Source organism: Haliotis rufescens, unplaced genomic scaffold, assembly GCF_023055435.1.
Source record: "Haliotis rufescens isolate VD_foot unplaced genomic scaffold, xgHalRufe1.0.p SCAF_1, whole genome shotgun sequence".
NCBI classification, from domain to species: Eukaryota; Metazoa; Mollusca; class Gastropoda; order Lepetellida; family Haliotidae; genus Haliotis; species Haliotis rufescens.
In genome coordinates, this window is record NW_025963779.1 from 79,700,827 (window position 1) to 79,712,942 (window position 12,116).

Genomic DNA, 12,116 nt, shown 5'->3' on the forward strand with positions numbered 1-12,116 from the left:
GTTGTCTGGATACGAAATCGACGTCCACAAATAACGCTTGCGATACACAGAATTGTTTCTCAGATATGCCGTTTTGCAGCAACAACGTCCATGTCATATATAATTAGCCTCAATAGTTTGTTTGTGATCACTGCTGTTAGCATGTCTCTTAAAGGTACTCGTTATAAAATTGGAGTGAGAAAGTGAGTTAAAATATAACGTCGCAACCCCCTTTTTTTCAGCCAAATAGCGACATTAAAATTAGAAAGTAGCTTTGTTATTGAATTATGTGATCAAATGATTTATATAAAGCTGATATGTCATGGTATTTCTTTCTGAGGTATGCTGCAACCGCATGCACTCAAGAAATCAGGTTCGCAGAAAAGTTCTACTTTTCTCAGTTGTTCTGCCTTTCCTCTGTCTGACACCGCTCAGGTGAGCCATGCGACACATTCTGTGTATCGTTAACTTGTGCTCGGCGCTTCTGCGATACTGGGGTTATTTGAAACAGAATCATCTTTGGTATTATCAGAACTATGACTACTACATTTGAAAAAAGTGTATACTCGATTCTGATTGGACCATTTGTGACTTTCAGCCAAGGAAAGGGGCTGACAGTAAATTGAGACGCATAAGGCAACGAAAATCAAGAACTTTACATTCAATAACAGAAGCAGCAGTGATGTAACTTGTTATGTGACAGTGGCTCCCACAAGTACACAAGTAGAGATTGCTGCAGATGATCAATTGTTCCCCGCAATATAATGTTATGTCCAGAGGAAGGAAGTGTAAGCTATGGGAGGAGAGAATTGGTGTAAAGTACAAATTGGTTGTTATTAATGTAGTTATCTTTGGAAACCACAAAAAAAAGAAACAGTGTCTTTAAATAGTCAGCACAAGGAAAACCCAGGCAAGAAAACTGGGCATGTCCGACAGAACTTGATATATACCCACTATTTGTACCAATAAAAAAATAATTGATTACAAGTCCTATATAGATAACACAACAAATGTCATTCTTAAACATGCTTTTGCAGCAAATATCAATATTTCTGGTGAAAATGTTGGTTGGGTTAAATAAAACAAACTTTTTAAATAGTAAACACAAAAAAGTGTGATGAATCCACTGTAAAAAAACTTCAGTTCAAATGTAAAAATTCGCGCATTCATCAAGGGATTCCCATTGATCTGGCAGCAAGTTAAGAACACACAGTTTGGTCAAGTCATCTATAAATATTGAGACTTATCTTACATTGTGTAAAAACAAAGGTCTTAGGTCACTTTTCTCAAAACTTCGTTTACGTAATCACAAAACTCAAAATAATATACTTGTTATGAAATAAAATTGTTATAATGTACCTCCTTTGTATGTTGAATGTACCTGTGTTTTTAACTTGTCGTTTATTGTGCATGTATTTTGTAGTTTGTGATAATGTAATATTGCCACTGTTTCTTCATGGAATGTTCCGCAATATATATCTCATCTAAAACATCTTTGTTGTATGATAGTTTCTGACAGTTGGTACGGGGGCACGGGTGGCCCAGTCGTCTAAGGCGCCGCGATTCGCTGTGCAGAGTTGCGTCCCTTGGGCACGCCAGAAACCTATGATTGTGGGTTCGAATCCCGGTTCGCCCCGATGATGTTTCAAGGTTTGTCAGCACCATACCCGTGCTCCTGGGTTTCACCGAAATGGTAAACATCTGAGACCTGCATCACTTCGGGCTTTCCTCCAACATTACGTTGACACGCCGTGATACTAGAATACTGTTAAAAATAAAATAAACCCATCCACATGAATGCGCCCCTTGCCCCACTAAGAGTAAGGTCATGCGCTAATCGGTAAAATATTGCGAGAATCCCGCGCTGCCGCTGTCTCGGTAGAACACAGAACTGAGAGTATTACAATATACAGTAACAATATCTGTGTAAAGATACTTTCATCATCATCATCATCATCATCATCATCATCTCGTCACGCCGAAGACACGGGTTCGATTCCCGACATGGGTACAATGTGTGAAGCCCATTTCTGCTGCCCCGCCGTGATATTGCTGGAATATTGCTAAATGCGGCGTAAAACCAAACTCACTCAGACTTTCATCATCATTTCATCACCATCATCATCCATCATCGTTTCATCATCATCTATCATCGTCATCATTTCATCCTCATCATCATAATCATCATAATCATTTCATCATCCATCATCTATCATCATCATAATCATCATCGTCATTTCATTATCATCCATCATCGTTTCATAATCATTTCATCATTATTATTATTATTATTATTATTATTTCGCTTCTAATTAGAGACGTAATTAGAGCCAGATGTGAAACTTAGACTTTGTGTAATCAGTGTGTAATTATTAACTGTTAGCTTGAATTACATTGTAGAATTGGGGTCAACTGAGAATCCGAGAAAGGTTTGCGTAACATAAAACGCAGTGACTAGGTCAAATGCATGTCAAAGGCAAAATGTTCTTGACTGCGTAGATAAACTGTATACTAGTATTTCTTTCAGTCGCCTCATAGTGTTATCAATAATACGTTTTAGGTTTATAGGTTCAGACGATTCCATTTCTCAGCATCATCCACACTATCACGTCACCTACTTCCATCAGTATGGACCAGAGAAGGCAAACTTAAAGTGTGGACTGAGTGAGTTGGATTTAACGCCGATTGGAAAAGTATTCCAGTTATATCATGGCGTATCAACTTAATATTAGAGGAAAGCCTGAAGTGATGCAGGTCTTAGACGTTTACCACTTCGGTGAAACCCACGATCAAGGGTATGGTGCTGACAAACCTAGAAACATTATCGGCCCTGGCCCTGAATTGGTCCAAATGAGTCATTACCAGTTCGGCGTATATTTGGACAAAAAGAGATGATTGATAAAAGGTTAGCAGGGCTCTATCCCATTTTCAGTGAATTAGAAACATAGTGAACTTTAGGATTAATAAACAATTCAAGCTCAACGCACATTGTTTAATTAAAATCAGTCAATTTGAGAGGTTACATATATTTTTTTCACGCCATCCTATTGGATACTATACATTTTAAGAAATAAACAAATAAGATTTTTTATTAATAACTAGTTCGGGGAAATGATGTCGATAGGCTGGGGGAGACTAGTTTGCTAATATCGTGGCAAAAGGAAAGTGTATAATTATAAATGTAAGCACCTGGTGTTCTATTCTTGACCGACAACGCAATGTTTGTATCAAATTAATCATCTTCATCCACTCAGATTATTAACGTTACCGTTTATTAATGAAACTTACCCATGAAGATCCGGGTTAAAATAGGTCTTCAGCAACACATGCTTGCCATAAAAGGCGACTATGCATGTCGTAAGAGGCGACTAACAGGATAGGGTGGTCAGGCTCGCTGACTTGGTTGATGAACGTCATCGTATCCCAATGCCGTGGATCGATGCTCATGATATCACTGACTGGAATGGCTGGCCAGAACTCGATTATTTACAGACCGCCGTTAATAGCTGGAATATTGATGAGTGCAGTCACTGTGTTAAACAACAAACAAACAAACAAATGAGACGCTTGTACCTGTTCGGACTGGTGTCGGTTTTATGGTGCTAGCCCGCTGTGATGCCATGCCTTAGCTAACATAGTTACCCTACTCTGACACAGTATACTGACTCCGAGCCGACCAGTCCTTGTTTTGTCCCCTTAATGTGTAGTTCCCGAGTGAAAACATAGTGTAAGTTTTCCATTCTACAGTCTCCTTAAATAATCGGTTCCAGTCGGTCCTTTTCCCAAGTGTCCTGGGAAGATAACGTGACGTCCAAATGAAAAAATGACAACAAATGAAAAACGGCCTCAGAATCAGTCGGCCATCTCCGACTTTTCCCGGGACTTATCGCTGTGGCGTCACCATTCACGCCCACATTGTGTACATATATTATGTATTCACCAATTCTGGACACATCAGAAATCCAAGAACCTGCTTGACATCAAGAACGTTCAACGTTATACCGTAAGTGTTATGTTGTTTCACATGTCTGCGTCCTGGTTGTGGCCAGTTCAGTGGTAAACGAATGCTTGGCAATGTCAGAAACTCTTTTTCTGTCATTGAACTTCGCATTCAGACATAATTACGCTAATGTTGACATTTCTGTAGATATTATATGTCAAATGAAAACCGAGGCAGCAACACAACCGAGCAGACGACACGGATCACGGATCACAACCAGCCTGGATGCCGAGTTCGATATGTAGAGGTTTTCCTATTTTAAGCGGACACTGTTATTCTTTTCTTACACCGATTTGTGTAGTTGGCGTTTTCACACCTCCTTAATCGCAGGTACTTACTTTTTAACCGGTGTGGCAGGACATGCTTACCCTTTTTTGCGAACATCTGGCTATCGTTGGGGTGAAGATTCACAATACCGTTGCGCTGAATCGGAACACCAATGAAATTTCACATCATGCATGAATAGCATATGGAGCACGTGCACACAGAAGCACGCGTCTTTGCGCATACAGAGGAATTCACATTCACTAATGCTTAAACAGTATCTTTTTGAACAGACAAAATGGCGAATTGTGTGGGTGTGCGTGGGTGCGTACGTGTGTGTGAGGGGTTGGGGTTTGGGGGTTGGAGGGAATATGATATCCCAAGTTATCAACAAATTTTGTTATTGTGATTGGACATTTGACTGACTATATATACAGTGATATGTTGACGACATTTGGCGTCCTGTCCATGTGGCAGAAAGTTTCAACTGCAAGATGACAATACCAGACCACATGGAGCCCAGGTCGTCGTCGAATATCACTGACGAGAATGTGTACGGACTTTAGACTGACAGGCTGACATGTCCCCAAAAGAGCAACTGTGGATGTTCTTTGGCGGAGGGTGTACGCCAGAGACCAGCACCCGCCAACGTGGCCCAGCTTTGGGAAGCCCTTGAGGCGGAATGGCGGGAAATACCAAGGGCAACCATATGCGAGTTAATCAACATTATGCCATCTAGGTGCCGTGCATGTATCACCCAACATGGTGGACATCTATCGTCAATACACCTTCACAATCATGGGCGGATACAGCTTTTTTTAAAAGGGGGGGTGCACAATTAAGATCTATTTATTGTCTTTGGTGGTAATTTATACAGAAATAAAGATTTTTTTCGAAATAAAAAGGGGGGGGGGGTGCGCATCCCCCCACCCAACCCCGCCCCGCCGCCCCCACACCCACACATCCACCCCCACCCCCACCCACACACCCCTCCTGTATCCGCCCATGACAATCATTTCATCAGTTCCCTCATTTTCTGTCGGTGAATATTTCAAGTAGATGAGCCAGGTAGTGACCATTTCCCCATTCTTTCTGTAATTAAGGTCCGATTTGGTAACGAGATTAGATAATTGTTCAGCTACATTCAAAAACAGATACTTTTTTACTCAAAATATGAGCCTGAATTTTTAAAAGAAAAACACTTGCAACAGTGTAATTTTTTAGGAAGGCAATTTCTTTCTTATTCAAATGTCTGAAACATAATTCTTATTTTTCGAGAATGTTTTCCGAAAGAAGAGAATATCAACAAGTCTTTGAAACATGTCTTCTGCCATGTTGGACAGTAGCTCAGAACTAAACGCCGCTTTCGCTCATGTTGAACTTAAAGCAGCCACTTCAAGAACGACACGTGAAGATCGGGGTAGAATAGGGAACAACGGGATCGGGTTGTCAGGCTCGCTGACTTGGTTGACATATACCACAGACACAGTTAAATGTGTTCAATCATATTGTATAATTCCGCATATAAAATATAAAATATAAAATTAAACATTTTATTATGTTCTTCAGGTGTGAAAGACTGAGTATTCCAAAGTTGAGAAAAGTGATATTTTCATTGCAGTGAACATTACACTTAATATTTCACTGCAATGAATATAACACTTTAACGGAACAAGTGTCATACAAGAGTTACCTCCCCGCAAATTACCTCCCTTGTCGTAAGTGTTTAGCCAGTACACAAACTGTTGACTTAACTTTACGTTAGCTCCACACTAACAAGGCAAACTAATTACAGATCATGGAGTTTATATCGCTTCGTGCCGTTTGTTATTCTCTTAAAATGCTTCGTAATAAACTGTAAATTTCTCATTTAATTCGTCAATCGAGACTGTTCGTCTACAAAGACATTGTGGTGATTGCCAATAATTCGACGAAAAGTGCGTTTCTTCCACCCATAAATCGTATAGCCGGGACAACTATCGAATTCGATATAAGGCGGCGGTCTGTAAATAATCAAGTCTGGACCAGACAATCCCGTGATTGACAACATGAGCATCGATCCACGGCATTGGACATCTTCCCGAGGCAAGAGAGTTAATTACTTTTAAAGTCCAGTTTCCATCCTTGCCAAGTGTCATGTACACATTTCTATACAAAATTACATGATAGTTTCTTAAAGAACTTCATCCGTCATGGGTCTTAAAATAAACAAAATTCAGATTTTGTTGGGTACAGCCTAGGGTATTCATGGTCAAGTACCGTATTGATGTTTCATACACTTTTCTGGATTTCGAGTTATTTTGCAATTCATCGTTCTCATTTGGAGTCAAACGGACAACAGGCTTGAATTACTGGTCTCGACCGTTGCGCCCCCAGTGGCTATTACCAAGTACGTCCCTTCTAAGCCTCTCCTGTGGACCAATCAGATTCCACCTCTCGTATCACTTGCGTTTGCTTCACACAAAAAGGTGGCGCCCAGTCAGGACGATCTGATCGATAATCAAGATCTATATTGTGATAAAACGGGTTTTACATCGCGAAATGCATCAAATCACGTGAGCACCTTGATTAAAACATGAACGGATTTGGAAAATATCTGCTGACAACGAATTGGCTATGCACATGCTTTGCAAATCCTGCAATCGATCGAAATCTGCACGACAGTTTACGAACCGGATTTCGATTTCGCTGCGCGATTTTGACTGGACTATGCATAGACTCGTTAGCCCAGACAAAACGTAACTCCATAATACCAGCCTAGTTCGGCAAGGGTGGAAACTGGACTTTTATAGTCAGTTAACTCCTTTGCCTCGGGAAGATGGGCATTGGAGTACGATGAAGTGCATCGACCAAGTCAGCGAGCCTGACACCCGATCCCGTAAGTCGCCTCATACGACAAGCACAGTCGCGCCCAATTCGACACCACTCGCCCCTTTCCGTAACCTGCAAGAAGACTCGTCGCCCTATCGATGAATGTTATGTGGGAAAATACGACAAATCAATCAGAATGCGCGTATGATTTCAAGTTCTTCGTCAAAGAATCCCTCAGAAATAATTTTTGATTTTACATGTCTTGCATCTAGAACTATAGCCAAGACACAGTTAAATGTGTTCAATCATACTGTATAATTCCGCATGTCCCGATTTCCTTTAAATTGTATCTGAAATATATATAATATAGGGGGAAGTAAATGTGAACCATTACGCAACGAGTTGACAATTGTTTTAGGTATGTCCCTTTGCGCTAAGACGGAACCAGGTCACAAAAATTGCCCAGAGAGGGGCACGAGTCGCTATTCGGCTTGTCCCGGAAGTTGGTCACGAATGAGTCGCGCCCATTCGTGACCAACTCGTGTTATTCCGGGACAAGCCGAATGCAGGTGACGGAAAGGGGCGAGTGGTGACGAATGAGTCACCTGCTATTCGGCTTGTCACGGAATAACAAGAGTTGTTCACGAATGGGGTTGCTGAAGACCTATTCCCCCCGGATCTTCACGGGTCTGTGCAATGATAGTCGACATGCTCTATGCTTGTTTAACGGTTGTTCAGGTGCAGTAAAAGTTGTTAATACCATATATTTGAACGAACCACCAATACAGTGGTGTAAAACAACATTCATTTCAATGTTTATTTTACATCTTTTCAGAAGACGTTGAGTGCACAATTCTCACTACTGGAAGAACATCTGTTAGTGAGGCATTTATATGTAACGGGATCATGCAAGCAACAAATCCATTGCAAATATTAATTTCTCTGTATTTTTTTTCAACAGGAACATGAAGATATTTTCTTTCCTTACACTGGCCATTGTGGCTGCCGTCCTGGTGTGTGACGTCATTGCCCAAGGTCCGCAGGAAATCAGCTGCTACTACAGCAGCTACAGAGCGAGGAGAGATTTCTGTAAGGCCTGTGACATGCGCGGCAGTGCTTGTGACATGAGTGGAGATGGATCTCCAGGGAATTGCTTCTGGGTGTGCAGATGAGTGCACTAAAACAGTCTGTCTGGTCAGTACCTACACTAGACTTGGTCCGAAAGTGGTGACTGTGGTCTAAAGTCAGGTGGATTCAGACTTTCTACGTGTAATAAATACTGCACAACCAATATCGTGTTTTCCGTTTTTCAAAGCGATTGTGGTGGTAGTTGGGTTTGCTTGGTTTTTGCTTTATGTCCATAACAAAAAGAATATATTACGCGCACCTGTAGTGTAATCAATTGACAAAGGATGGGAACGCCGCCGAACCTGAACCTCTCATATCAGCTCTAACAGCTACCCCCGTAACCAGTTGTCACGAGCGAGATGAGATGAAATTGGGTTTAGGTCGCGTCAAAGATTATTGCACTTTTATAGGCACGTGCATGCGTATGTGTGTGTGTGTGTGTGTGTGTGTGTGTGTGTGTGTGTCTGCTTGTACTCGTCGATCTGATGCCAATTTATAGTGCTTGCTCACTGAGATACCATGCTGCAGTTTTAACATGAATACCCCACTCAGACACAGTATACTGACTCCGAGCCCACAAATCCTTGTTTTAACCCCGTATTGCCGAGCGCCAGACAGGGTAACAACAAGTACCATATTTTAATGTCGAACCCCCGGACCTTCCCCTCTCTGTGCGGATGCCCTACCACTAGACCACGGAGGTGGTCTGTCACCAGTGAGTTGGGTTACCCTGCTTTGAACAGTATTCCATTCATACCACCGGATAAGACCTCAGACGTTAACCACTTGGTGAAACAAACCACCACGGGTAATGGTGCTGACAAGCCTAGAAACTACGGGGCGAACCAGGATTTGAACCCTCCATCTGGCCAAGGGACGCAACTCTGCACAGCGAATTGCTGCGCCTGAGACGACTAGGTAGGCATGCCTCCTTGCAGGATCTTAAGACTTTGACAAACCTTAGAACATATGTATCAATCAATACAATCACTAAAGTAGCCAGCTGTGTGGACCTATTCTTCCAAGTGTTGCACAAGCTTGTCAACAACATAACTGGTGACTGTCCATCATAACTAAACCCTCATGTATTTGGCATTTGATTCTGCAAATCATCTTTCATTCTACTCATGTAGTCAAAGTTGTTTGTTGTTTAACGCAGCACTCAGCAATATTCCAGCTATATGACAGCAGTCTGTAAATAGTCGAGTCTGGACCAGACAATCCAGTGATTGACATCATGAACATCGATCTATGCAATTGGGATACGATGACATGCATCAACCAAGTCAGCGAGCCTAACCACCGGATTAATCGCCTCTTGCGACAAGTGTAGTCGCCTTATATGGTAAGACCTATGTTACCCCGGATCTTCACTGGTCATCTCAGAAAAATCTGGGTTTCAAACCCACAGGTTCCTTGCACAACAAAGGGAGGACACATTACACAACGCAGTGCTTCAGATTGGGCCCACTGTTTCCCACTGTCCGAAGTGAATCACTGACCTCAAATGTACATTATATACCAATACCTGACAGTTGATAAAGAGTGAGTGAGTGAGTGAATGAGTATGGTTTTACACTGCTTTTAGCAATATTCCAGCAATATCACTGCGGTGGACACCAGAAATGAGCTTTAACATTGTACCCATGTCAGGATTCTAACTCGGGTCTTTGGGGTGCCGAGTGAACGCTTTAACCACTCAGCTACCCGACCGCTATTACGACAAACAATTCAGAATGTGGACTGAGGTACTCTGATAAAAATAATCCTGAGTTGTCCATAGAATTCTCACAACTAATGAAGATTTATTTCTATGAAATCAACACTTTTTTTATGTTGAAGTTGATTCTATTATCCATCTGTTTTTTTTAATGTACAGCTTGATGAAATGAATAGACAACCTTACTGGCACAAAATTGGAAATAAATAAGCAAAATGTCATATTTGGATTTAAGGAAAAACGAAATGACCTACAAAACTTGATTTTCATTCAAACTGAATTATCTACAAAAACAAATGTACAAATCGCTTACCAAATTTGAATGGTCTCAAGACTATGAACAAATTCTTATCATTTCAACAAGTTCACTGCCTTTTACCTTCTTGTCCTCATGTTACAACCTGTTTACATAGGTAAGAGTTATCCAATGTCCAATGTCCACACAGCACTAATAATACGTACATAAAGTAATTACATTGTCCATCAATTTTCTCTTTGAAACCTGTCAATAACCATAGTGTGTGCCGGTACTCTCAAGAAGAAAGTGATAAAAAATATTAAAAATAATAATAAACAAGAGCAAAAGTGAGCGTGGCTCACTAATACCCCCGACCCGCATAGTGTGTCAGTAGTTTCAAATTAAATAGCTAGGATAGGGCTAGGGTTTTAAAAATTCATAAAAAAATGGAAAATTTATAAAAACATTTTTTTTCTTTTGACTGCACCCCTCCAAATGACACAGATTATATGTACTAAGTTTGAGATGAATCCACTGAATAGTTAAGAGAAATCGCGCGGACAAAGTTTTCGGACGGATGGACGGAACCTTGGTATAACTATATACCCCCGACCTTTATGCTCGGGGGTATAAAAATATTAATCCAGAGTATTTAAAACAATAGGGCAATATGTCAACATTCTGACCAGTAGGGACACCCCATGACCCCTTTCATGCAATGTACCAAACAGCAATCACAACAAACACACAAACACACGAACACAACGGACACTCAGTGACTTTATTGCTGAGCTGACGAATGTATAACTTTCACAAATGTAAACAACTTAGTTCACTGTTATCATGATGTGGTTCTTCAAATAGCACTACACTGCATCTCAAATATATTTCAAACTTTAGCAGTACTCATTCATGCAAATCGGACCAAGTTTCGTTGAATCATTTCTTGCATAAAACCAACAATGTTCTTTGGTAACAATTATGGCATAATTCACCCAAACAATTTTAAAAAGAAAAGCTACAGTACAGGTTCATAAAGAGGAACATCAGTTTACCAAAAGGAACTATTTGGCCCAAATATTGGCCCAAATATACTTCAATGATAATCTTCAATAATGAATCATACAAGTTGACCTAAACATGGTAATGTAAAATATTGTTCCTAGAGAGTCCCGCCCCTAGCCCTGACTTTAGCACTGTTCTAGAGTACACCTGACATACAAATGAAGAAGCTTGGTGATTCTATTGTACAAAAAGGGGGAGGCCCCAGGATGAGAGATTCAGGTCAGGCTCCTGCCTACTGTACACACGATAATGAAACTGTCTATGTTCTATGTGGATCAATTCTTGCGTGTGCGTTCGAACTGATCACCGATCGCCTCTAGGAAGTCCATGGTGTTCAGATAATGCTCAGGCTTGACACTGAAAGACAAAAACACAGTTAGTGAAAACCCACTGAAAATGCTCTCAAATGGTGTACAACCTGCTATACAACTCAAACAGATCCCCATATAATATTAATATATATATATATATATATATATTCATATTCTGTACCATGTTTCTGCTTTACAACGGTATAAGGATCTATACCTAATTACATATCGCTATTACAGAAAAAATAAGGAAGTTGTCCACAAATTGTGTCCACTTTGTCATCCATCAACTTCTAAGAAAATGCCTAGAACATAATACTCAAAAGTAAATTTGATCTAATCTTAAATCTGGGATGAGTGAGTGAGTGAGTATGGTTTTACGCCGCTTTTAGCAATATTCCAGCAATATCACGGTGGGGGACACCAGAAATGGGCTTCACCCATTGTACCCATGTTGGGAATCGAACCCGGGTCTTCAGCGTGACAAGCGAACGCTTTAACCACTAGGCTACCCGACCGCCCCAAATGTGGGATGAAATATCTGAAGGGATACAGGAAGCAGCTTCTTAAAAAATTCACAGGCCTGACAGTGTTGGGCAT

The 12,116-nt window shown here is 40.9% G+C and overlaps 2 protein-coding genes across 2 annotated transcripts in view; one reads left to right on the forward strand and one right to left on the reverse strand.

The window, feature by feature from the left end:
- Positions 1-3,797: 3,797 nt before the first annotated feature.
- LOC124143770 lies at positions 3,798-8,345 on the forward strand. Its single transcript, XM_046512858.2, has 2 exons — positions 3,798-3,982; positions 8,016-8,345. Exons 1-2 carry the CDS (start codon positions 3,813-3,815, stop codon positions 8,224-8,226), a joined length of 381 nt encoding a protein of 126 aa, XP_046368814.2. The 5' UTR covers positions 3,798-3,812; the 3' UTR covers positions 8,227-8,345.
- Positions 8,346-10,907: 2,562 nt separating this feature from the next.
- LOC124143769 (isocitrate dehydrogenase [NADP], mitochondrial-like) overlaps positions 10,908-12,116 on the reverse strand; it is a 34,132-nt gene continuing 32,923 nt past the window's right edge. The window contains exon 11 of the mRNA XM_046512857.2: positions 10,908-11,562. Coding sequence (XP_046368813.2) covers positions 11,481-11,562 — 82 coding nt within the window. The 3' untranslated portion in view covers positions 10,908-11,480. The remainder of the gene's footprint in view (positions 11,563-12,116) is intronic.

Bases quoted from the DNA above. Each gene is read 5' to 3' on its own strand.
- LOC124143770 (XM_046512858.2), top strand. From the start codon at position 3,813: ATGAAAAACGGCCTCAGAATCAGTCGGCCATCTCCGACTTTTCCCGGG. The intron at 3,983-8,015 runs GTAAGTGTTATG...TTTTTTCAACAG, and splicing joins AGAACGTTCAACGTTATACC to GAACATGAAGATATTTTCTT.